At 58.0% G+C, this 24,035-nt stretch overlaps 2 protein-coding genes across 2 annotated transcripts in view; one reads left to right on the top strand and one right to left on the bottom strand.

The window, feature by feature from the left end:
* Positions 1-141: 141 nt before the first annotated feature.
* Positions 142-12,496, top strand: LOC141467982 (semaphorin-3D-like). Its single transcript, XM_074152738.1, has 17 exons — positions 142-340; positions 5,352-5,512; positions 6,265-6,327; positions 6,585-6,704; positions 7,049-7,151; positions 7,613-7,741; positions 8,073-8,218; positions 8,458-8,572; positions 8,737-8,806; positions 9,166-9,310; positions 9,406-9,628; positions 9,749-9,837; positions 10,196-10,237; positions 10,526-10,683; positions 10,880-10,944; positions 11,156-11,286; positions 11,373-12,496. Exons 1-17 carry the CDS (start codon positions 217-219, stop codon positions 11,787-11,789), a joined length of 2,301 nt encoding a protein of 766 aa, XP_074008839.1. The 5' UTR covers positions 142-216; the 3' UTR covers positions 11,790-12,496.
* Positions 12,497-16,642: 4,146 nt separating this feature from the next.
* RAD54L2 (RAD54 like 2) overlaps positions 16,643-24,035 on the bottom strand; it is a 43,886-nt gene continuing 36,493 nt past the window's right edge. Inside the window, exons 14-22 of the mRNA XM_074151759.1 lie at positions 23,915-24,030; positions 22,795-22,894; positions 22,244-22,449; positions 20,884-21,059; positions 19,938-20,134; positions 19,628-19,824; positions 19,082-19,171; positions 18,435-18,527; positions 16,643-18,216 (exon numbers count right to left, since the gene is read on the bottom strand). Coding sequence (XP_074007860.1) covers positions 17,228-18,216; positions 18,435-18,527; positions 19,082-19,171; positions 19,628-19,824; positions 19,938-20,134; positions 20,884-21,059; positions 22,244-22,449; positions 22,795-22,894; positions 23,915-24,030 — 2,164 coding nt within the window. The 3' untranslated portion in view covers positions 16,643-17,227. The remainder of the gene's footprint in view (positions 18,217-18,434; positions 18,528-19,081; positions 19,172-19,627; positions 19,825-19,937; positions 20,135-20,883; positions 21,060-22,243; positions 22,450-22,794; positions 22,895-23,914; positions 24,031-24,035) is intronic.

The following is a 24,035-nucleotide window of genomic DNA, read 5'->3' as shown; positions in this document are numbered from 1 at the left end:
TGGCAAGCTGCCTGCAGACCTGCCAAGCCACCACTCGTGATCCCTCAAACACCCTCCTCAGCCAGGGGCTGGTGGGACAAGGGGGTCCTGAACCTCACACAGCCCACAGCAGTGCGATCTCCCCTCTTTCTCTGCTTGCAGCTGGTGGCGGAGGCAGTGTCTCAGCGCTGGACCATGGTGCTGTGAGGGCGAGCTGCCCCCTCCCTGGCTGCCAGGATGCAAGCTGCCCCCAGCCACCGGCTGCCCCTTGCCGCGATCCTCCTCTGCCTCCTCCTGCAGCAGCCAGGCAGCAGCAAGGCATGGAAGCAGCACGCCCCGCGCCTTCGCCTCACCTACAGAGGTAAGTGGAGTTCCTTGGGGTCTGCACCTCCCTTGGGAGGGCTGGGAGAGCATCTTGCAGGCAGGGAGAGACGGGGGTGGCCAGGGCTCCAGGAAAGCAGGCAGTGGCCCTGCTGTTGTGGCTGCAACATCTCCATATGTTGGGTCCTTGGGACGTTTGATGGCTGCACCCCCAAGCACAGCTCCTGAGGATGCTGCACCAGCGCTGCTGGCATCGGAGAAAGGGGCTGAGCAGGGAACGCCCTGCCCTGGTTCAGCACAACGCCAAGACCAGCAGGGACGTCTTCTGCTCAGGCTCACTCTGGGCATCTTACGGTGTGTTCTGGGCTGGAGCTGACCTGGGCCACCCCAGGTCTTCATGCTCACAGCACAATGGGGACGCTGAGCCCCAGGCAGGGCTGCTGTCCCCTTCCTCTGCCTCCCACCAGCACAGTCCTGCCCCAGCTCAGCCCTTCTGCCCATACCTCTCCTTTTCTGCCGAGGCGAGGCTGATCTGTTGTACAGATAATTTCCCTGCTGCACTTTACCCTTCCCCCCCTGCATCTGTCTTGTCTGTTTAGATTATGAGCTCTTCAGAGGAGGCACCGTTTGCTCTTATTGTGCCTGATGTGAAGGGGGGCCCTCTTCTCGGTCATCTGAAGATGTACCAGGAGCAGGCTGATGGGTAGCACAGTACACACCCTGACAGGGAAGTGCAAAAGGGGAGAGCCTTTAGGGAAAGGGTCTCTGCAAGGGAATGACCTGAGCTTTTAGAGCAGGGCCCTGCTAGCCCAGCAGCTGGTCACCCTGCCATGGACCTGCAACATGGACTTGGCCAGTTTACCCGCTTTCACCTTCTCCTATGTGAAAAAGAGCAAGTTGCTTTGACAGACGGACAGAGAGCTCAAGCTCAGCACATTCCATGGATGTGGCAGTTGGCAGAGATCAACCAGCCCTTCTCCACACCTGTGAGGTGGCAATGCAGCTTTCCCATGGGGATGGCACTCAAAGCTCTGGGACCATCTTCTTGGCCTGCTCCATCACCCTGAGAAGCTGCTCTCCGGGCAGTGGCCACCAGCAATGTGGAAGATGCCTCAAGCTTGTGGTTGGAGAGGGCTGGACCTCCCTAGGATATCCTCGTAGGAGATCCCTGCAGGCACATGGCCCCTGCTGATAGCCCAGCTCAGAAACATGTCACAGGGTCTGCCTTTCCTTGGAGTCAGAGGAGGCAGAGCAGGGCTGCTGGGGCAGTAGGAACGCAGAGGGACTGCTGACTTCAAAGACCCACAGTGTGCTGAGGCCAGACATGCCGAAAGCCCTCAAGTCTTGGGCAGAGGCAGAAGAGGAAGCTCCCAACATCAGGAGGGCTCAAGGACAATGCGAACAATGGCAGGGGATGTGACTCACAGACAGCACGGGGCAGGTTCAAGGACACAATGCCTTGAGAAGTTTAGGTTTAAAAACCCCTAAAAAAATAATAAAAGGAGGCCTTTGAGTGTCCGTCCGCCCCAGAGCCTACAGGGTCAGCCTTGTCCTCAGATCCCAGCATGGGGGAGGCAGCCCTTGGCGGGGTGGGGGAAGAAGATGCAAGCAGGCTTGCGAGAAGGAAATGACAGCAGCGAAGGCTGGGAGAGCAAAGGAAGGATGGGGCATGGGGCACGGGGCCAGGAACAATAGCAGCGGCTCCCACCCTGCCGAGGAGGCGAGGAGGAGGTTTATAATAGCAGGACGGCAATCGTGGCCGCACGAGAGGCAGCCTCCGGGTAAGCTGGGTCAGGCTGGGTCGAGGGGGCTGAGCCTCTCTGTTTTCTGAGGCCATACAGCTATGCGGTAAAGCCACAGCATGCCTCCCAGCTCCTCTTACGGTAATAATCCAGGGCAGGCACAGCTAGGAGCTGGAGAATGGGTCCTCTGCCAGCCTTTGATCTGCAGCCAGCCCAGCCGGGCACGACCCAGGAGCCATCACCATGCAGCAAGTGCCCAGGAGCCCAGGAGGCTGGTGGGTCTCTGGTTATCGGCACCAGAAGCTGCGCTGGCACGTCTCTTATCAGCCAATGGCAGTGAGGGGCTGGAGCCCAATTTAGAACCAAGTTTCTCCCGGGCTTCAGGGATCTCCTCCATGGTCTGCTCCGTCTGACGGCTGGGGGAAGGGGAGAGGACAGCCCCCCAGCACAGCCGGGCTGTGACCCCAGGAAGCCCAGGGTCGCCCTGCACTGAGGATGCTGTGGCAGAGGGGCAGGCAGAGATGATGGATGGGACAAGGCGGTCACAGCGGGCCCTGACAATAAAGAAAAACACCGTGGCCTTGGGAGATAATGAACACAAAGGAGAGGATGTTTCTCCGGGCTCAGCCATCGGTTTAGCCACCCCACAGCTGCTGCAAAGACCGCCTGGTTCCCTGCCTGGAGGGTTGGGGCTTGGATCAAATGCCTTGTTCTTCTAGCTGGACTCAGGGCAAGAAGAGGCTGGTTTGTGTGTAGCAGCTTCCTGAGTATGAGGTCTGGATCCACAGCACCCAACATCCCCTTGGTGAGGAACTAGAGCTGCGCAAAAGACTCAGACCAAGACCGTCGTGGTCATTGATGCTGCTAGAGGTCTCATGGTGCAAGTGCAGGGCAGTGAGTCCTTCCTGGGTCCTCCCACATGGTGTCACAGCAGCAGGGAGGGCTCCCCCATCATCCTGCCCGACCTTGTCCTCAGACAGGGATGAGGCAGGTCAGAGAGTGACCAGCAGGTGATTTTCCCTGGGATCAGCCTTGCCCCACTCCGCTTAATTGCACCCATGTATTGGATGCATCTTTGACCTTCCTACCCCAGCCCGATTCCCCAGCACTCTGCCCAACATTTCCCCCTGGATCCAGCAGGTCCCAGGAGCATTGGCAGCCACACGAGGGTGGGCAATGCACAGCAGCCTGCTGGGGACCCAGCGGTGACAATGGCCCGCAGGCAGGGACAGGAATTCAGCTGTTAATCCCATTCAGCCAGTGGGAAATGGCTTGGAAATCTGCCCCCCATATCTGTGGCACCCAGAGGACACCCCTTGGGAGCTCGAGGGATAGTGGGCAGTGAAGTGGGGCCATGCACAGCTTTCGTGGGAGCAGGAGGAGGGCCAGGAGCTGCCCAACACAGCTGGGGAAAGCGGGATTTGTGTCCCGCAGTGACTGGACCTCTGACCCCGGAGGAAGGGGAGAAGGAAACATTTGCTGGGAACAAGCCTGTCTGCAGCAGCGTGGATCCGGGCAGGGACCCCTGCCTGTGACCCAGCAGGTCCTTCCCCACAGGGACGAGCAGACGTCAGTGGCATTTCCAGCTCACAGGCGCTGGCCCCGCTTCCCTTCTGCCCTGGAAATGGGGTGGAAGGAAGAGAGACGCAACCTCCCAGGGCAGCCAGTCCCCATTGAAGGGAGCCGTGCCCGTCTCCACGTACGCCCCACCTGCTCCCGGAGCCACACAGCCGCCCACGCTCTCATCCACCCAGCCAGCACTGGCTCCCCTTGGAAGCTTCCTTCCCTCCACACTGCTTCAATCCACGTGATTTTGGGTAATTTCTCAGCCTGGTTCTAACAGACCACCCCGGGTTTCCAGCCGCGCTCCACCTCCCTCCAGTCCCCATTGAGCAGCAGCCCATCTCCATCTCCTCTTCCCATGGCTCTGGTTTTGCACCGTTCCCTGCACAGCACCAAAGCCAAGAGCAGCATTGCCACCATGACCAGCTTTCACCCTCTCCCTAGCCGGATCCTGCCACTTTTGAAGAGGGAAGCTATGTGTTAGGATTTCTGGAAGCCTTGGTGCTGCTCTCCCCTGCCTTGATCCCTGGGAGCCGGCATTTGCCTGGGCAGCAGTTGCTGTGGTGCCGTGTCCGGTGCAGCAGCCGCCCCTGCCATGCTGGGGGATGCTCGTCCCGGCAGCCAGCCCCAAAACCTGGCGCTGCGCGTCACAAACCGATGTTGGGCCCCAAGGATGTTGTTTCAGGAGTGGTTAACCAAGAGACAAGAGCTTATTGTCCCTCTCTCACACCCACGTGCCCACGACTGTGCCAGAGGGGCCATAGTAGCCACCCCCGGGCTTCCGCACCAGAGGAGCTACAGGCTGAACAGCAGAGCCTTTCCCGCTGCCCTGCCATGTCCATGGGGGGGTCTGTGGCACACTTTCCCCTCGGCAATGTGGCTCTTCCCTGCAGCAGTGCCAAAGGGATGTTCTTGAAAGCCTTTTTCCTGAGCCAGTCTAATGCTTGGTTTAGGCTGTGTCCCAGGACAGGGCGGCAAAATGTGGGGTGGCAGAAGCAGGGTCAGATCGGCACCCAAGATACAGCTGAGGACTTCTGCTACAAGCTCCTTGGGCCAGGGACTGGCCACCCATCTGTCTGTCTGTCCCGGTGCACCCACCCGCCTGCCCATCCCGGTGCCTGGGTAAAGCCCAGCAGCCAACAGACACTTCACAGACGAAAAGGTTCAAGGGTGGATGGAGGAGAGAAGTGTCCAGGCTGGGCTGTGGCAGCTGTTTCCATACAGCCTTTCCTTGGAGGGATGCTTTGCGCCAACAAATAGCCAAAATCTTTTTTTATATAAACTCTCTCGATCTGAAGCCCAGGGAAAGCATGCTGGGAGTCACGGCAAGCAAGTCTCCTGTGTTGTCAGCCCTCTCCCCCACAGTTTTGGGGTGCAGAGGCTTTGGGGCTCCAAGAACTCTTCTGAAAGGCAGGCTGGAAGCTGAGCAACCTGGGCTCCTCGGGCTGGACCACTGTCCTGCCCCGTGCCTGCAAACCAGCCCAGGGCAAGGCCAGGGTAGTTTTCTTCTTTGTTGGGGTGACTCACTGTTTCCTCCAGGTAGGGTCGTGGGAGGAGGCTCCATGATGAGCTCTGGGGCACTGCGGGTGGTGTTTTTCTGCTAAGGCAGTGGCAGGAAAATCGTGTTCCCTTGGGACATGGGTGGGTAGACAGAGCTGTCCTGGAGAGGGGGGGGCACAGGGCCTCTGGCTGCTTGTTGTGTTGCTCATGGATGGGTTTCTCTTTCTCCCACCTTTTGCTCCTCAGATCTGCTGAAATCCAACAGCTCTCGCCTGTTGCTGGCCTCAGGGGATGAAATGGACTTCCAAGCCCTCTTGGTGGATGAAGACAGGGCCTGGCTGATGGTGGGAGCAAAAAACCACATCTTCCTGCTCCACCTGGACCATCCCAGCAGAGAGCCTGAGAAGGTCAGTGCTGGTAGGAGGGTGTGAGCGTGACTCTGGCCAGTCTGGCTCCTTCCTCCCCAGGAGCTGCTCCTCGTTCCTGTGCCAGGGCGTGGACATGAATGTGCTCTCAGCTGGGCTGGTGCAACATCACCAGGGACACATTTACACCAGGATATCTCAATCAGTGGGGTCAACCCATCCCTGGCGGTGTTAAGCCCCGCAGGGACAGGGTGACGCCAGGGAGGGACAGAGGGGCTTGGCCAGGAGAGGAGAACTGGGTGGACCCCGGGTGAGATGGAAGGGCAGTGCCCTCAGCCCTGCCATCACACCTAGTCCCTGCTGCTGCTGCAAGAGCTGAAACAACTCCAGCAGCGAGCCCGCTAATGTCATCCCAAGACATCCTGCTGGCAGGGTGCGCAGCCCAAGCCCAACAAAAGGAAAGCCCATTAAGGCGCTGCAGCCTGGCGTTCCCACGGGCCGGCATCCAGGAGAGCCTGCCCACCCTCTGGGCGTGCCGTGGCCCACCCAGGCTCTGTCCCCACGCCAGACTCGCTCTGAGCCCATTTGGCAGGCTGCCTGCCAAGCTGGGCAGGGGCCTGGGGACCTAAGGGGGTGTCAGACCCATTTCAGAGCAGCCCCACATCCTCACCATGCGCCCCGAGCCTGGCAGCAGCTTTTGGCTGAGCCCATTCCCACAGGATCCCGCTGGAGCCAGCTGACCCAGGCAGGTGAAGGAGAGCAGGGGCTGCATTGGTGGGGTCTCTGTGTTGCAGATTTTCTGGCCAGCTTCCAAGGAGCAGGTTGAGCATTGCCAGCTGGCGGGGAAGAACGTGGAGGTAAGCAGGGCTGGCAGCCCCCCGGCTCACAGCCTTTTGTGGTTTTCCATGGGTATCAAACACACACATCACCCCAAGAGGGAGCGTGGAGTCTGCCCGAGACAAGAGTGTTGAGCCAGCCAGAGTTAAGCTCAGCTTGCCAGCAGCCAGGGCAGGATCTAGCGAGGCTCCTGCACCCTGAGCAGACACACCATGGGGCCGGACATGAGTGCCCAGACCTGGGCTCAGCCCACTAACAAACATCTCCCCTCGAGCAGACGGAGTGTGCCAACTTCATCCGCCTCCTCCAGCCCTTCAACAGAACCCACGTGTTCGCCTGCGGAACCGGCTCCTACCAACCCGTCTGTGCCTTCATCCAGCTGGGAGCCAGGGGGAAGGTAAGGGACACCCTGGCCAGCCATGTCCCCATTGCAGAAGGTGGCAAGAGAGACCCCCACAGCGAGTTAAGGCGGGAGAGGAAGCCCCGGAGCCTGGGGAGGGTGGCCCGCCAGCCCGGCACAGTCCCTGCCACCTGTGTGTGGCATGTGGCAAGTGGCAAGAAGCAGCCCTGGCTTGGCAGTGCCAGGGTGCCCCATGGGGACAGGATCAGGTCCTGGCAGCCTCCCTGAGGGACCTGCTCACTGCAGAGCCAAGCTCATCAGCCTCCTTCCCTCTCTTCTCCACATGCCCAGCTTGTTTCCAGCCTCCCCCCGTGCCGACATCTTCCCTTTGTCTCTGGCAGGGTCCTGGGGCTCCCCCCATGAGGTTGGTGACCCACTCCTTGGAATCGGGGCGAGGACGGTGCCCATACAGCCCTCACGAACCCTTCACGGGGCTCCTCATTGGTAAGAGGGAGAGGAGAGCAGAGGAGATGCTGGAGCTGGGAGAACTGGGAACAGTCCGTGCCGGGAGGGACTGGCAGCGGTGCCTGCGCCCTGCTCTGCTGCACATACCTGGGGTCCTGGGCTGCTGCCCGAGCGGGTGCATGAGAGAGGAGCCATCCCGCAGAGCCTGGACCTGCCCCAGCTCACCCCGACCTCACAGTTCCTCCATAGAATCGCAAATTAGGGGTGTAGATGGAGCGGCACACACATCGGGGAGTGCAGTGCTACCAGTCCGCTGCCTCATACCGGTGCTACAGAAGGGCTGGGTGGGTGTGGGGCTAGAAGCCGTGCTGGGTTATGGGTCTGGAGGATTGGCTGTGCCACCCCCACCCTCCCTGAGCCTCCAAGGACACAGGGACATCCTGCCAGGGTGCCTACAGCAGTGGCACCCCAACCCACCTGTGCCCCCTCTCACCCTGCAGATGGGGAGCTGTACTCGGGCACCTCCAGCGACTTCATGGGCAGCAGCGCTGCCTTCTTCCGCACCTGGGTCCATGGGGCTGAGCAGAGCTACATCCGGACGGAGCAGAACCAGGACCACTGGCTACATGGTAGGAGCGGGGGGACCTGTGGGACACGGGGGGCTCTCCTTCCTGCTGGGGAGGGGCTGGGGGGCAGCACTGGGGCCAGAGCAGAGTGGTCTGGCCCCCTTCTCCTCTCTGGGGGGAAGCACTGATGAAGCCTCTGGTGGGACCCGTGCTCCAGCATGCACTCTGCAGCCTGAGCACCAGGAATGGGGCTCTGCCTTCTGGGTAGGAGGTTCCCCATGGGGCACCCTGAGTACCCTTGGCATCTCACACTGCTCCCAAGGGCTTCCCAGGGCAGTACAACAGGGCCGGATCAGGGCAAAGGGCCACGTTATGCTGCTCCTTCCCCCCACAGAGCCCGCGTTTGTCGGTGCCTATGCCATCCCTGATACCTACAACCCGCACGACGACAAGGTCTACATCTTCTTCCGTGAGACAGCCATGGAAGCTGGGCAGTGGGAAAGGCGGCACATCCACGCCAGGGTGGCCCGGGTCTGCAAGGTCAGTCATCAGAGGCCAGCATGCTGTGGCTGAGTGTCCCATCAGGTGGGCTTTTGCCTCTTCTGGGCCACGGTGCATCCCAAGCAGGGGCCAACACAGGGCATGGGGTTGTCACCACATTCTCATCACAGGTCAGAGGGCTCAGGGCTGGGGGTGTCCCACTGTGAGGACCAAGGAGTGCATGGCGGTGGGGGAGGCTGGGAGAGGCTGGGCTGAGTCTGGCTCTTGGTGCTCGGCAGAATGACGTCGGAGGGAAGCGCAGCCTCATCAACCGCTGGAGCACGTTCCTCAAGGCCCGCCTGGTGTGCTCCATCCCCGGGCCCCAGGGCACCGAGACCCACTTTGACCAGCTTGGTGAGTGGACAGCCTGGTCTGCAGCTGGAAGCAGCACTGCTCCGCCATGGCTGCTCCTCCCAGCACGCCCAGGGAGGTGGGCATGGCGTTGAGGACGCCCGCCTGCATCCCCTGGGCCTGCGCTCCGTCTCCCAGCTGCCTCACCTCCATCCCTCTCTTTGCAGAGGATGTTTTCCTCCTGCGCACCCGGGACCCCCAGAGCCCCCTCATCTTCGGCCTCTTCACGGTCTCCAGGTGAGCAGGGCTCTGGTTAATCCCTGCCTGGGGCAGTCCAGACCCCCCCAGCTCCTGCCCTGAGGCGGGGAGAAGGGCAGGACCAGTGCCCATCTGGGAGAGGAAGGACCACTGGCCATTTCACTGCTTTCCCTGCCGCTGGTTCACCAGCCTGTTGGCCAAACCACCAGGTTTGGCATCGCCACAGCCAGGGGGTCCCCCTGGAACCGTTGTGCCAAAGGGATTCCTGTCACCCCCTGGGTGCCGTGCATGACTCTCAGGCTTATGGGGGACAGCGTGGGCTCAAGGGCGTGGGTGGGCATGTGCCTGGTCCCCGTGGAGCAGCAGGGACAGTGATAGCCCCCTGTTCCCCCTCTCAGCGGTGTCTTCAGTGGCTCTGCCGTCTGTGTCTACTCCATGGCTGCCGTGAGAGCTGCCTTCAGCGGCCCCTTCGCACACAAGGAGGGATTCGACTACCGCTGGGTAGAATACAAGGGCCGTGTCCCCTATCCCCGTCCCGGCACGGTAAGGGGCTGGGGAGCAAGGTGGCGGGGGGGGGAGCTGGAGGGGCTGGCCTGGCCCTCACACAGCCCTCCTGCCCCCACCATGTTGCCACACAGTGTCCCAGCGAGACGTACGACCCCCTCCTGCAGTCCACCAAGGACTTCCCTGATGAGGTGATCAGCTTCATGCGCACCCACCAGCTGATGTGGGAGCCCGTGTACCCCCAGGGCCGCCAGCCCGTCCTGGTGAGGGTCAACGTACCATACCGGCTGCGGCGGCTGCTGGTGCACAGGCTGGAGATGGAGAGCCGGCACTATGACGTGCTCTTCCTCGGCACAGGTGGGAACTCCCCCCAGCTTTGGGGATGCTGTCACCACAGGGCAGCTTGCCCGGCACACTGGTCCTGCCGGCTCGGGTGGCTCCCAGCCCTGACAGCTCCTTCTCCCGCTGCGTTCACAGACGAAGGTAAAGTCCTGAAGGTGGGGCTGGCCGGCGGGGTGAACCATGGTACCGAGGTGATCAGCCTGGAGGAGATCAGTGTCACCAAGGTACGGGAGTCCAGGCCAGGGCTGGACAATGCAGCCTCCCACCGCCCCATGGCTCCCTCCTTGCAGGCTCCTGCAGCAAGTCACTGTCCTCTATCGGGGAGGTCCCTCACCTCTCTGCTGATGGCTCCCACCTGCCCTGGCCAGCCCTTAGCATGGAGGGAAGCCAGAGGGGTGGCAGCCAAGTCATCTCCCAGCTCCTCAGCCAGCCCAGGCTGCTAGTATGGAGCAGGTGGAGCTAGCACCAGAGAGCTGGGCCAGGGCCTCATCACCCTGCCACCCCAGGGTCCCAGCCCCACAGGCAGCCTGGGGCACCCAGGAGGGACTGACATGGCTGAAGCACCCTCTCCTTCCCCTCCAGGTGCCTTCTCCCATCCTGGACATGAAGTTATCACCGAAGCGGGTGAGTCCTCCCTCCTGCTTCTTCCCAAAGCAGCCAAGGGACAGGCCACAGAGGGCAGCTGGCCACAGAGGGCAGCTGGCCCCAGCCCCTCTGCCTGGGTCCCCCGGGCTTGCACATTTAGGGAATGGGCTTCTGCCAGGGCAGCTTGGGGGGCGGCAGCCTCTGCCCCCCACTCTCTGTGTCTCCTCCCAGTGCCCCCACCCCAGCACGGGGCAGGGAGCTCTGTTCCCCAGCTAGCCCTGTGTCTCCAGACATGGGGACTGACCGTGTCTGTTCTCACCTGAGCAGCAGGAGCTGTTTGTGAGCAGCACCCACGGGCTGCTCCAGCTGTCCCTCTACCGCTGCGAGCTCTATGGCAGGACCTGCACCGACTGCTGCCTGGCCAGAGACCCCTACTGTACCTGGGACAGCAGGACCTGCGCCCCTCAGCTCCTCACCGAGAAGAGGTGAGTGTCCACCTGGGGCCAGCCCCGCTGTCCCCCTGCAAAGGGACAGCATTCGGAGCAGGGAAGGGCAAGCAACCGTCCCTGGAGCTTTATCCATCAGCCCAGACTCCTGCTGCCAACCTGTCGCCCAGCCCTCCCCTTTTCCCTGGGAGCTCTGCCATGGAGGGGTCCCACAGCCCTGTCTGCTGTCCCACAGGCGTGCCCGCTGCCAGGACATGCTGAAGTCTGACCCGCTCAGCCAGTGCCAGGACACGGCAGAGGGTGAGCCCCAACCCCTCCGAGCAGCCCCATTGCAGGCAACCAGCTCAGCCCAGGGGCCAGCGATGCCCAGGAGGGCGGGTGGCATTGGCACTGGGACACCAGTGCCCACCAGCTGTACCAGCACTGTCCTCTGTGCTGGCTGCTCTGTGCTGCCCTCCCTCCCTGCCTGTCACAGCTCCCACACAGGGAACTCACCCTGTCCCCTGCGCAGGGACCACTGCCATGGAGAAGCTGGTTTATGGAGTGGAGAAGAACTCAACCTTCCTCGAGTGCCTGGCGCGCTCCCCGCAGACGACGGTCCGGTGGCTGGTGCGGCACGGCGAGGAGACGGGACTGAGCGAGGTACAGGGGATGGGGCAGTGGGGACAAAGGCACAGGGGTGGCTCGGTTCCCCAGGACTGACCCGGGGTGCTCTGTCTTTGCCCCAGGTGAGGAACAACGGCCACTTCTCGGTGCTGGAGCAAGGGCTGCTGATCCGCCAGCTGGCGAGGGAGGACGCGGGCACCTACGAGTGCCAGGCGGTGGAACGCTCCTTCTCCCGTCCCCTCACCCGGTACAGCCTCCGAGTCATCAGGCAGGAGGCCATGGAGGTGCCACCTTACAAGCGGAGCAAGGGGACTGAGCCGGGAGGGACCCACCAGAGCCCCCGGCCTCGGATTGACCTGCACCCGGGCTACAAGGGCTTCCCGCGGGCCCTGGGGGCACCGGGCACCAACCTGGATGTCTACTGCAACGCCCTGCGGCACCAGGAACGGCAGCGGCAGAAAGCCTGGCACCAGAAGTGGCAGCACCCATCGCCCGACAGCAAGACCGGCCGGGTGCGGCGGCACCCCCAGTCCCTGTGAGGGGGGCAGAGGGAGCCGGGGCCGCCCGCAGCTCCCTCCTCCCTCTTTCCAGGGCCCTTCTCGCACACCGGCATCAGCTCCGAGACACCTCTCGGCTCCCCGTGCAGAAACGCCTCGCTGTTACTACCTCAAACCCTGCCAGTCCCCGCTGCATCTCCGGGAGCCCCACGGGGCACGCCAGGGCGAGGGCACGCAGCCCACCCCGACTCTCCGGGACTCAAAGCTATTTACACCCCGCAGAGTATTTATTCTCCTTGTTTTCCCCCTTAATGATGATCGTTATCAGCAGCAATAATAAGGACAGAGAAGGGAAAGGGCCAGCTCTCACAAATGGTTCCCTGGCACCTGGTGGCATCCATGGACACCCACACACCCGGTGTCACTCCAGCCCCGGCCTGGTGCTCACCAGGGCGGCCAGTGGAGCCCAAACGCCGCTGAAGGCAGTGGGACACGGCTCCTGACCGAGCCCCAGCTCCGGCAGCGAGGAATTGGGGTTTGCAGAGACGCCCATGCCCACAGCCCAGCCCCCACCCCCATCAAACCACACCGCAGTTTTAAAATTTTGACTTTCATTTTTCTACCAAAAATAAAAAGCGAGAGAAACACCGGGCAGTTATACCAACTTACAATTTATTACTTTTTTCCTTTTTTTTTTTTTTTTTTTAAAAAAATGACATGAAACACAAGTAAAAATAAATACATCATATAAACAACAAATTGTTCAAAGTCTCTGTTGTGGGAGATCAGGCGAGCACATCCCGTTCGACAGAGAGAAGAGGGAAGCACATGATCATGCGTGGGGCCAGCCGACCCACCCACCCACCCTGCCAGTGATATTCCTCTTGCCAACCACAAAAAGACAGGCCACAAACTAAGGCGGCAGTAAAAATGGAGAAAAAAATTAGAAGAAAAAAAAATAAAACACCCAAGAAGAAGGAAAAAAAAAAAAAAGAAAAAAGAAAAAAGAAAAGAACCCCAAAACAACAGAAAACCCAAAATGAGACTCAGCGATGGATTCCTTCCGGCTCCCGCGGATCTGCCAGAGACGCCGGGTGCCACCAAGGTGGGAGCCGGGGAGCGACAGCGGGCGGTGGTGGTGGTCAGGGAGGCAGCAGAGGTTGCCACCCCCCCCACTCCCACCGTCATCCCTCGGAAGGGAGCGCTCGCTCCGAGGTGCAAGGAGCCATCATCTCACCGTGATCTACCTGGACTACGTTCCCCCCGTTAACCCCCCCCTAGCCCTCCCCCCCCCCCCCCCCTCCCAGGTCCTTCCAAGACCAGATTAAGAAAATTCATATCCCAGAGTGGCGAGAAACACCGGTTGTGAAGGTATTTGCTGTCCGTGTCCCTTTTTGGCCGGGAAGCCATCCACAGACCAACAGCAATTCTCTTGCATCCCGCCATTTGCCGACATCATTAAGCCAAAATACACATAATTTTCTAGCGAAGCCCCGTGGAAATCCCGTCCTTTGCTTGCCCAAATACCTGCTTTCTGTGAGTACCTGCATCCACCCCACCGACCCCCCAGGTGCTCTGGGGGGTGGGCAAACACGCAGCGGATCCTCCATGGGCTGGGCTGTGTTGCCCCCACCCCACAGCCCCCCCCAGAAGACCATAAACTGGAAGGGGACACAGCAGCCACAGCCCTCCCTGTGCCACCACGTCCCGCAGCGGTACCCAGCCTTCGCCCCACTGTCCCCAGGAGCAGAACCCCCCCACCCAAGGGATGGGCTGAGGGCTGGGTGCTGGGGGGGGGGAAGGCCCCCACGGCTCTGCCCCAGCCTCGGGGCCGTGCTCAGAAATCTTCCTTAGCGTCCAAAAACCTCAGCAGAGAGTCCTGCACTGCTGTCCTCAGTGTCACCCGCGGCCCCGCCGCCAACTGGCAGCTGCTTCCGTCCGGTCATTTGGAGACAGAAATTCAGCAGCAACAGAAAAGAATTAACCCGTGCGGGGAAAGCCCCCGTTCCAGGCTCAGAGGAACCGAGAGGGGACCCTCTGCAGCAGAACCACAGGCTGAAGAGGAGAAAAGTCAGGGGAGGTGAGATGAGGGGGAGAGGGAGTCCCACGGGACAGGAGTTTCAGGGCTCTGAGAGTTCCCCCCCACTCGGAAAGCCCCTGGCTAACCCACACGCCCTCGTGGCTTCTGTGGGGCAGAGGAAATCCTTCCCACAGCGCTGTGGAAGAGGAGGTGCCTCTGGTGGCCTTGGAGCAGCCTCAGTAGCTGCCAGCCCTCATGGTAGCCCCATGGGGGTCTCTGCCACCACCTCCCAGCCAAGGCTCCAAGGGGGCACCGGGGACCCAGCCCCTCACCAAGGGGGTGCTCAGGGCTGGTACGTGGGGCAGAGAGGTGCCACACCGCCCCACCGTGCGCAGGGGGGGGCGGCTGGGGCTCCACTCAGGGACACCGTGCTGTGGTTGCCCTGATCCACAGATGCTTGCCAGCAGGAGGAAGCCCCTCACAGCAAGTTGCACCTGGGGGCAGCCACACCATGGGAGGGCAGCCAGGGGTCTCCAAGCCACCGTGGCCGGGCAGGAGCTGGGAGAGCCCTCGCACCCCACGCTGGTGCAGGGAGATTACAGACGGCCCTATGGCAGCCGAGCACCAACCACCTCCAGCTCCTACAGCCACAGGGCTTGGGCCATGCCAGGGACCCCTGGGAGGACATCAGACAGCAGCGTGGGGCTGCTCCAGAGCCTGCTCAGGAAGCCCTGGGTGCTCTCCTGGCAAGGCAAGGAGCAGAGAAAACGGTGTACAGTCACGGGTACCGCATCCGGAGCCACAAACTGCCCCCAGCCCAATCTTCATGCCTCGTCCCAGCGCAGAGCCACAGAAAAACCCGGTTCAGAGAGGACTCGGGAGGGTCCCTGGGATGAAGCCCACGACCCTGACCACGACCAGCGAGGAGTGGGGCTGCGGCAGGGCTGCGGCGAGGGTCTGCTCCCGCTGCGGCCTCCCCCACGCGCCCGCAGGTCTCAACGCTTGCTACTCTCGACAAGGAAAGCCCCTCGGCCTAGGTCCATTCCCCCAAATCCACCGGAAAAAAAAAAAAAACCAAAACAAAACAACTGACAGCCTCACAGGGATGCAACGGACATCTGGGCAAGCTCGTCATACAATCAGTGTCACAGGGTTGTGCATGAGGCGGACACACAGAGCACAGGAGGGCATGACTCACAGACGCAGCACTGTCAAGTCTTTGGAGAAACTTGCATGAACACCATCAGTTAATTTGCTTTGTTACTTTTGTGGGGGGGTTTGATTTTTATTTCCATGGTGCATCCAAAGACAAGTTGTCCAGCAGTTTGCTCAGAACCCCTCGGTTTTCAACTCCTAGGATATGTTAAAGAAGAAAGCACTATTTTAATGTTTGTTTTTTTTAAAAAAATAATTAAAATAATTTGCATAGCTAAACTGTTGATCTAAGGCTTCTATGAACGGTGTGGTTATGTTTGACAGACAATGTCCATTAAACAGAGAAAGACACTAGGAAAGCCCCATAACATTTTTTTATTATGTTTTTGTAACACACGCGTGCATACACCACCCACCCCCCCCTCTCTCTCAGGAAGGGAGGTCCCCATCTTCCAGCGCCCCTTTAATGGAGGATGTCAGGACATCCTGCCCTTTCCTACACCCAGTTGGTCCCAGCAAACACCAGCGACTGCAGCCTCCCTGGCCAAGGAAGACCCCTACAAGCTACCACTGCTCCAAGGGACATCCCACACAGGCAAGCGCATCTCCTGCCTGGTGACACCCAGATGCAACACAGAGGTTCCTGGATTTCAAATCTCCATCCTAACGTGTTCACACACACACACAGAGTCACACACACCAAGTCCAGCTGCGCTTGGGTGGCCCAACCTCTCCTTAGGAGCCCTGGCACCTAGGCGAGCAGCCAGCATGTTCGCTGTTGGGGCTAAGGCGATTCCCTGGCAGAAGCTCGTCCATCCCTGCCCTACACGCCTCTAAGCTCTCCTCCTCACTGGGAATGAGCACAGGAGGCTTCCACACGTGCTCCTCCACCTACCCCAACGTGACAAGAGGGCTCCATCCTCCCTGCGGCTGCTGCAGAACACCCGGAGCAGCTCCTCCCTGCTCTGGCATGATCCCCCCCGTGGGGCACGTCCAGCCAACGCCACACGGGTCAGCTACGGGCAACCTCCATGGCTGGCCCTGCCCCTATGCTATGGACTATGCTTTTGTCAGCCAGCTGCTTCTCCCCACACAGACAACCCAACAAGCAACCACTGCATGATGGAGGCCAGCATTTTATTATTTTTTTTTTTAATATGGAAATTCATTTAAAAGTAGAAAGAGAGAGTCCCCCAAACAATAAATATTATGCCTTCATGAAATAAATTAATGTAGAGATTCTGTGCAGGGGGAAGTCGCTCCAATCACAGATTCAACAGCAACCGGCACTGGGTCCCGTGTCCCCTCCCAACCTGGCACTGCTCAGAAGCACCAGCAAGCCCACCTACCCCAGGATCTGGTGGGCCACGGCAGGGCAAGATGTGGCCTTCACACAGCCTGGCAGGGCCAGGGAACCGGGGAAGTCACCAGGACTCCCTTCCAATGGCCACCAAGATAGATGTCTGGGATTGCTCCACTCCCCTGGCACACAGAGCTGGCATCAGAACCACAGGACCAACCTACCTTGGACGGGACTCTCCAGAAGTGCCTGGGGGAGCCCCCTGCCAGCACCCTGCCCTCCTCACCACCGCAGGAGCCTGCCTGGAGCCCTCACACTAGTTTCATGTGAATTTGAAGAGGATGACAAATTGTTTGTGGGGTGTTTTGTTTCTTTTTTTTTCTTTTTTTTTTTTTTCTTTTTTTTTTCTTTTTTTTTTTTACATCAATTCCCTCTCCCCCCATACACGACGTAGAAGCCCCCCCTACTCCCTCCCCGATAAAAACACTTTGTCCCCAACCCTCTGCTGGAGTCGCTCCTCCGGCCCACACCTCCCGGAGTGAGAGAAATTCACAGATAAGGCAGTTCGTGTGAGAGGGAGAGCTGGGCCCTGCCAGCGGTCAAGCCCGTGCCTCCAGGCCTGAGAAGGGCAGTGACTCGCAGCACCAAGCCTCCCCCTTTCAGACAAGACAGAGAACAGAGACAGACAGACAGACAGAGCGTGGGAGGGAGGCACTCCTATGGTTTTGCATTGCTGCTTCCCTCCTCCGCTGGCTCTTGCTCCCAGCCTCGGCCCTCGCAGGACCACTCTATCCCCCTCCCATCTCCCAGCCCCTAATACAATTCAGATCCTTGACAGCTAAAAAACAACAAAAGAAAACGAAAAGAACAAAACAACCCCCACGCCACACCCTTCGCATCCTTCTCCACCCACTGCTGTGGCCCAGAGGGGAAATCCTGACTCCCAAAAAGGTCCTGCAACTTTTGCCTCCTGGCAGAGCTGAGACCGAGCAGGAGCTGGGCCCATTATTTCCCTGTGATCTCTATAACATCGTCGTCTTTGTCCTCGTCATTAGAGCTGCATCCCACCTCTGGGACCTCCTGGGGTTCAAACTGAGGCACCTGGGACCGAAGGAGGCCCCCGGCCGGGTAGCCCGAGTGAGGGGACATGTAGCCAGGGTAGGCAGATGCCATGCTCCTGGGAAGGCTGCTAGGCAAGACGGGGGCTGGGAAAGGAGCAAACATCCTGGGCTCGGGCAGGAGTGACTGTGTGAAGGGAAGCGAGTAATTGGGCAGCACCCCCGTCAGAGAAGGGTTTAGCATGAATGAGGGGACGCTGGCGGTGGCTGAGGTAGCAGCAGAAGAGCTGGCGGTGCCGGCTGTCAGCAGAGGGTCAGTAGTCACAGGGAACACCAGATGAGGGTCTGGGAGTAAATTGGGCAGCTGGTAATAAGAGGAGCCAGTGCCCATGTACAAGGAGTTTCCTGGTTGGGAGGCAAATGGATGGGTTAGGTTGTGGTTTAAAGAGACAGGAGGCATGGCGAACCCACCAGAGACGGGGTACCCTTGTTCGTACGGCTGCACGGACGATGGCAACTGGCGCTTCTTCTGCTGCCTGCGGGCTTGCTCCTCCGGAGCCGATGGGGAGGTCGACTTGCGCTTGTTGCCCCGTAAGTCCAACACTGAGTGGGCATCAACGTGCTGGCTGGTGGCCGGCAGGGCCGAAGACACGGAGGGAGCCATGCAGTGAATCCCCACGCGTTGCTCGGCTCCTCGGGCTGCTAAGCTGGGCGCATTGTCCACGCGAGCAGGGTGGCCTTGCGCTGTGTTGGTGCTGGGAGAGCTGTGCCGGGACTCCCGGGCAGCCGCTGCCTCCGCGTACTGCTGCAGCTCGCTGATGATCTCGGGGCTGTCGGGGGATATGGGCCGAGTGAGCTCCTCCGCGCTGGGGAGCTGTGGTGATGAGGCACTGTGTCTGCCATTGCTCGTGGACTCCAGCGAAGAGCTCTGGGAGCCTGGAAACAAGGAGATGGAGCAGGTGAGAGAGACAACCTTGGAGAAAAACATGCGGGGCCAAGGAGCAACAGCAGAAAGGAAGGCGAGGACATGATGGGAAGATTGTGGGGTCAGCTCTGGACACAGGCATGATGGAAGGCAGACAGGGAACACCGACCGCCCCAGACACTTGGGTAAGAAAGCATATGAGCCTCACACAGCCCCCACAACCCCCTACCTGAGGCAGCTGTCCGACGGTCTTCATTGCCCTTTGGCTTCCCAGTGGTCCGGATCGCAAAAATTCGCCCGTCGCTAGTCCGGATATACGTCCCTGGAACAGAGGCAGAACAACTTCACTTGCGGCTTCCATGAGGCTGCCCAGGCAGGAGCAGGACAGTCGTGCTGCGTAAGGCCAGCCCACAGATCACACAGGGAGATCATGGCGGGGGGGCTTCTGCCCCCTTCCTCACTCCACATTTCCACCCTTTTCCGCGTTCCCGGGTTGGAGCTCACTCCCTCCCAATGTGCTGCTGGTGGGAAATGTGGAACTTCATACTCGGGACTAAGTTTGCTCTGGGAGCACCGGAAAGCATTTGGCTGCCCGAGTACATGCAGGAGTATCGTGAGAATGAGACAGCCAGCCAAAGTCCAACAGCTCCTCTCTGAGGCAGCAGGAGCCACAGCTGCCAATAGCCCTGAAGCATCAGCGACAATAGCACACCCAAAGCATGGGCTGCAACAGAGCCACTGCAGAGCCCAGATCTCCACCCCTTCTTGTTTCTTTTCCTCTCAAGGGACAGATTCATGCTTTTACATCCTTCTCTTTGCTAATTAGCATTGGCTAGGACCCTATCCACAAGTCTTACCCAAGACAGAGAGACTGACCTTTTGTCCCTCGGATGATGTGGATACTCTCGCCAGCACTGATTCTTGCCTGTACATCAGTGGATGTGTTTGTACCCGGAATCACAATATCTGGCAGTGGGGGAAGAAACAGAACAGTGTCCTTGAAATTACACGGCAGCCACAGTCAGGAGCGGGGAGGTGCAGTTGTCTCTCCTATGCGCTGTGCTAGAAGCAAGCTCTGGGTTAATTTCTGAGCAGCATAGGAAGGCAGCAGAGGCTCCAAGGAAGCAAAAGCCACACAGCTCTGGCATAGCATCTCCCAAATCCCAAAAAGGACAACTGGTGACAGTATTGTTGGCCCTCTCACAGGGATTTCACTCCCAACAACTTGCCAGCCCCATGCCCCTTGCACACCTGCAAGGAAAGTCCTCCAGGTACAAGGGAACCACTCAAATACAGAGAGACAGTATCAGTGGCTCTGATAGCTGTCTGCCCACAGCCCCTGTGGGCATCAACAACTCATCCTGCTTTCTCACTTCACCTTGGGCATCACAACTCAACTGGCTGTGAGCACCAGCAACTCACCTGTGGTGGTGACAATCTTCTGCACAAAGACACCAGCTCGCTGTAGATAGTTGATGGGGAAGTTGACAGCAGGGTTGGAACTTGAGGTTGATCCTGCACTACCCATGGGGACATGCCGGGGCATCATAGGAATGGGGGTGGACTGAACTGGGCGGACGCTTGCCACTGGCTTGTCCTCACCCTTGAGGGCTGGTCGCCTAGTGAGAGAGGAGGGAGGAAAATGCAGTGCCCTCCTGACAGGGATAAGCGTCCTCTGCCCCTTCGTTTCATGTTTGCAGCATAGGAAGAAGGGGAGGAGGCACGTACTCACCAGTTTCTCTGGCTAAAGGCAGGGATGCTTGTCAGACTCTGGTCACTGGCTGGGTAATACTGTGCGTAGGACGGCCGGGTGTAGGGGACGGATGCTCGCTTTTCCTCCTCATAGCTCTTCTTGGCTGCTTTCTTCTCTGCCTTGGTCAGCTTGTGCTCCTTCCGGTCGATCAGCAGTGACTCATGCTGAAAAGGCTCCTGCAACCCCACAGCACTGAGGTTTTGACAACAACACACCACAAGAGGGAACCAACATGCCCCAAATGGCAGCCACATGGTTCCTGCATCAGCGCTGTCTCCATGCCAGGCTGGAGCAGGGAAGAGGGGAGTTGGGAGGCAGAGCTGGTCATGGTGAAGCACATGTTGGGCAACACTGCAGATGTGACCAAGGCTCAGCTTGAAGAGTGACAGAATCAGCTAAGCCATCTCTCACCATCGCTAAGCCTACCCAGCCAAGGCCATCGCTTACCATGAGCACACAGCAAAACCCAGGAGCCAAAGGCCAGGCCAAGAGTGGGCACATGGAGCCTGCTGAGATGGCACCCAGCCACAGCCCCACTCTGCAGCACCACCTTACCAGTGAAACTCTTCACAACACAGGCAAGTGCAAGCTGTCCCAGCTTTGTTTTAAAGTCACCCCAGGAAGGCAGCAGGCAGCAAGGTGGGATATGCCGCTGCCACCTTCCCGCCCAGCACCAAGTTGAAGAAAGGGGTGCCCTACAACCTGCCCCCAAATCTGCCCAGCTCAGACGTGGCTCTAAATGTGCAGATGATATTGCAAGGAAGGGCAGGCCTCTTAGGGCCATCTCTAGATGATTTTTTACCAACTCCCACCAGCACACAGATGCATCCTTCTTGCCACCACGTCCCCATCACACAGACGGACTCCTCTAGACCTCCTCCTGCCTGTGCAGTGCTGTGCCAGCAAGGAAACAGGCTGGTCTTACCTTGGTGATGAGGTGAGGATACTTGAGACAGGCTAATTGTAGAACAGACTCCTTCATTTTGCTTGGATTGAGGGAGAGCTGAGCAGGGTCAGATTCTTCTTCCACAAAATGCAGCAGGTTCTCCACCTCTCGTCGGGTGAAGTTCAGCACTGGGTTCAGATCATCCACCACCCGATCTGGAAAAGGGAGGGAAGGGAGTGAGCAGAGAAGGGAAGAGAGAGGTACTGCTGCCCTTCCTACACTCCTGTCCTAACAGAGCTCCCTCCTTGCAATCTGCACAATCCTCAGAAGCCTTTTGTAAACGTCAGGGCAGGGAGAAAAATCATCAGCCACGTTCAGAGATGAGCCTGTCTGGCCAAGTCAGGCTGACAAATGCCTTGTGCTCCAGACTGCACAGCAATGCAGTGCAGGTCACTGAGCTCCTGGCATGCAGGAACATGAAGCTAATTACGGACGGTGTCCCATCCTGTATCACAAGGCTGAAAACATACAAGCCCTGGGACAGAACTGCAGCCACGTCAGTATGTGCCCTCCCACAAACCCCACCAAAAAGGCTCAAGTTAATAACTAGATGATGGAATTTACAGAACTTTGAGTCAAAATCTTAGAAAAGCAGCCACAGTCCCTCTCTGAAAGTTTTCTTTTCCTGCACACAGGGCAGATGGGAGTACACGGAGAAAACATCTATATCCAAGACTCTCCTGGGAGCCTGGCCAGCTGCCAAGGGAGTCCACCTCAAGCGCAAGACAGCATACTGGGCTGCTGCCTCTGGAGTTGGGTTTCGAGACAAAGAAGGATACAGGCAGCAGAACTCTTTCTGGGTCACCACAACCCTCAGCTGCTCAACAGCTGGCACAAGCCAGCACAAAAGATACTTTTGGTACAAGGGCAGGTCAGAATGAGATGAACTCATTATTCTTGGCTCCTAAGTAAGCACTGTAAGTCAAAGGTATCAATATATATATATGGTTGTGGGGTTTTTTACGTTTGGCTATTTTCTCTCTCTTTCTGCTGGAAAAATGGAGGTACAGAGCTATTTAATAATGCCCAGTTTAAGACAAGCAACACCCAGGCACAGGGGAAAACAAGATGAATGGCTGTGCATTGGACTGGTAGCACAACCCTGCTGCAGGTGCCAGCTCTACAACCCCTACTGCTCTGCCTTGCATTTCTGACAGGGTCTCATGTCACCATCAACTCATAAACATCAAACATAGCCCTAAGATAACATGGCTGTCATTTCTTTGGCTGTTTGATTTTCAACTTTAAAAAAACCAGAAGTTATGGAACCCACAGAAATAGGACTTGAAGGAGCCAAAAGGAGCAAAAGACAAGAGCGGAGCCCCATATCCACACTTACCTGACATGCCCTGCTTCGAGATCTGACGGTCATAGATCTTCTTCTCAAGGGTGTAGTCAGAAACCAGTCTGTAAATGTGGCATGGCTTCTTCTGCCCGTAGCGGTAGACTCGGCACACAGCCTGGGCATCATGGCACGGGTTCCAAGAAGCGTCAAACACCACCACTCTGTTTGCTCCAATAAGGTTGACACCCAAACACCCAGCACTGAAAATTAAAGGCAAATTTCAAATTGGTGCCTTGGCCAATTCTCACAGTTTCTAGGCATAGACAGCCATCAGAGCCAAGAGTCCATGAGGTGTCTATGGAAAGTTCCCTCCAGTCATACGGGCAACTTCAAACCCATGCTTGGTTTCCAAGACTGTTGGCAAGTTGTTGCAGAGGACTAGGGCTAAAAATCTACACCCCTGGGGAATTAAGAAGCAGATGGCACTGTCATCCCATAGAGTCTTGAGAGCACACGACAGAGATATTTAAGAACTGAAAACCCATATACATACAGAGCATCAGCACGAGTCCTCCAATGCGCCCCTTCAGCTCCAGCCAACTTACCGTGTGGACAAAAGGAAGAGCCAAACAGAGGCGTTGCTGGGGTCATTGAACTGGTTAATCAGCCGTTCCCTTTCTGAGGCAGAGGTGCTGCCATCCAGTCCTGACAAGGAAATTAACACGTTTAAAAGCTCTGTATGTTTGGGGGGATCCCATCAGAACAAAACCACTTCCCAAACACTGAGCTTTGGCACTGGTTCCCAACCAATTCTACGTCTTCCTCAAGTCATGCTCTCCAGGATCTCAACTGGACCACTCTGTACCTCTAATTTGCCCAGCCAGGCAGGTGCAATGCAGCCAGCCAGGGTGGGATTTGTACAACCGAAAGATCAAGCAAGACATCACTCAAGCTTGGCAAGGCCAAGTCTGGGAGTGCTACAACACACCTAGCCCATAAGGCTCCATATTAGGCAAGACAGACAGACAGCAAGAGCAGCAGGCATGAAGGCCTCACGTATGCTGGAAGCTTCAGGAACCAAGAGAAAGCAAAATTTTGAAAGCCTTGGCAAAACCCCATAGACTGTATCTGAGCACCGAGAGTACAGGTCTAAAGGAGTGCAGGAGGGTATCATGTGGCTGTTCTTGGGCAACAGCTTGCTTCTGGGAGCTCTGCAAAAATCAGGAACACCATATCCACCGCTCCTCTCAGTCCTGGCCTGTAAAGTAGCCACACAAAGCAACAATCCATACAGAACAAGATTTAAAGCTGGGGAAGAAGGAAGGAAAACTTCACAGCAGCGAGCTAGTGAAGACATTCCACAGTGATTCTGGTTTGGGAAGCAAGATCTAGAAAATACCCAAACAGGAAGCAAAAAGTATCTTTTACAACTTAAGAAAGCACTAATGTCTAAGTGAGACGTTAAAGACGTCTAACAACATCTGAATAAGATGTCAAAAAGAAGATTTAGAAATTATTAGTTAGTCGCTATCAAATTGACACTGTCTTCCCAAGCAAATGAAGTAAGAACAGTCTGAATGAGATGTCATCAGAAGAATGCTTCAGAAGAGCATTTTCACACCCAGGGACAACCACAAGATGATGGTGGGTGACTTTCAGGAATTAGTCTGTCACAGAAGATCAAACAGTGTCACACCAAAAGAGAATAGGATTGGCTGCACTCACTGTAATAGTTGATGTTTCGGACCCAGTTGTGAACTCCTCCATCTGAGCCTGGAGGACTCGGCATTGGTCTCTTTGCCAAAAACTCTTCAATGACAGATAACGTGGACAAGCTCTGGCTGTA

This window comes from Numenius arquata, chromosome 8, assembly GCF_964106895.1.
Source record: "Numenius arquata chromosome 8, bNumArq3.hap1.1, whole genome shotgun sequence".
NCBI lineage: Eukaryota > Metazoa > Chordata > Aves > Charadriiformes > Scolopacidae > Numenius > Numenius arquata.
The sequence above is the reverse complement of the archived record's forward strand: the minus strand, read 5'-3'. Positions and strand labels throughout refer to the sequence as shown.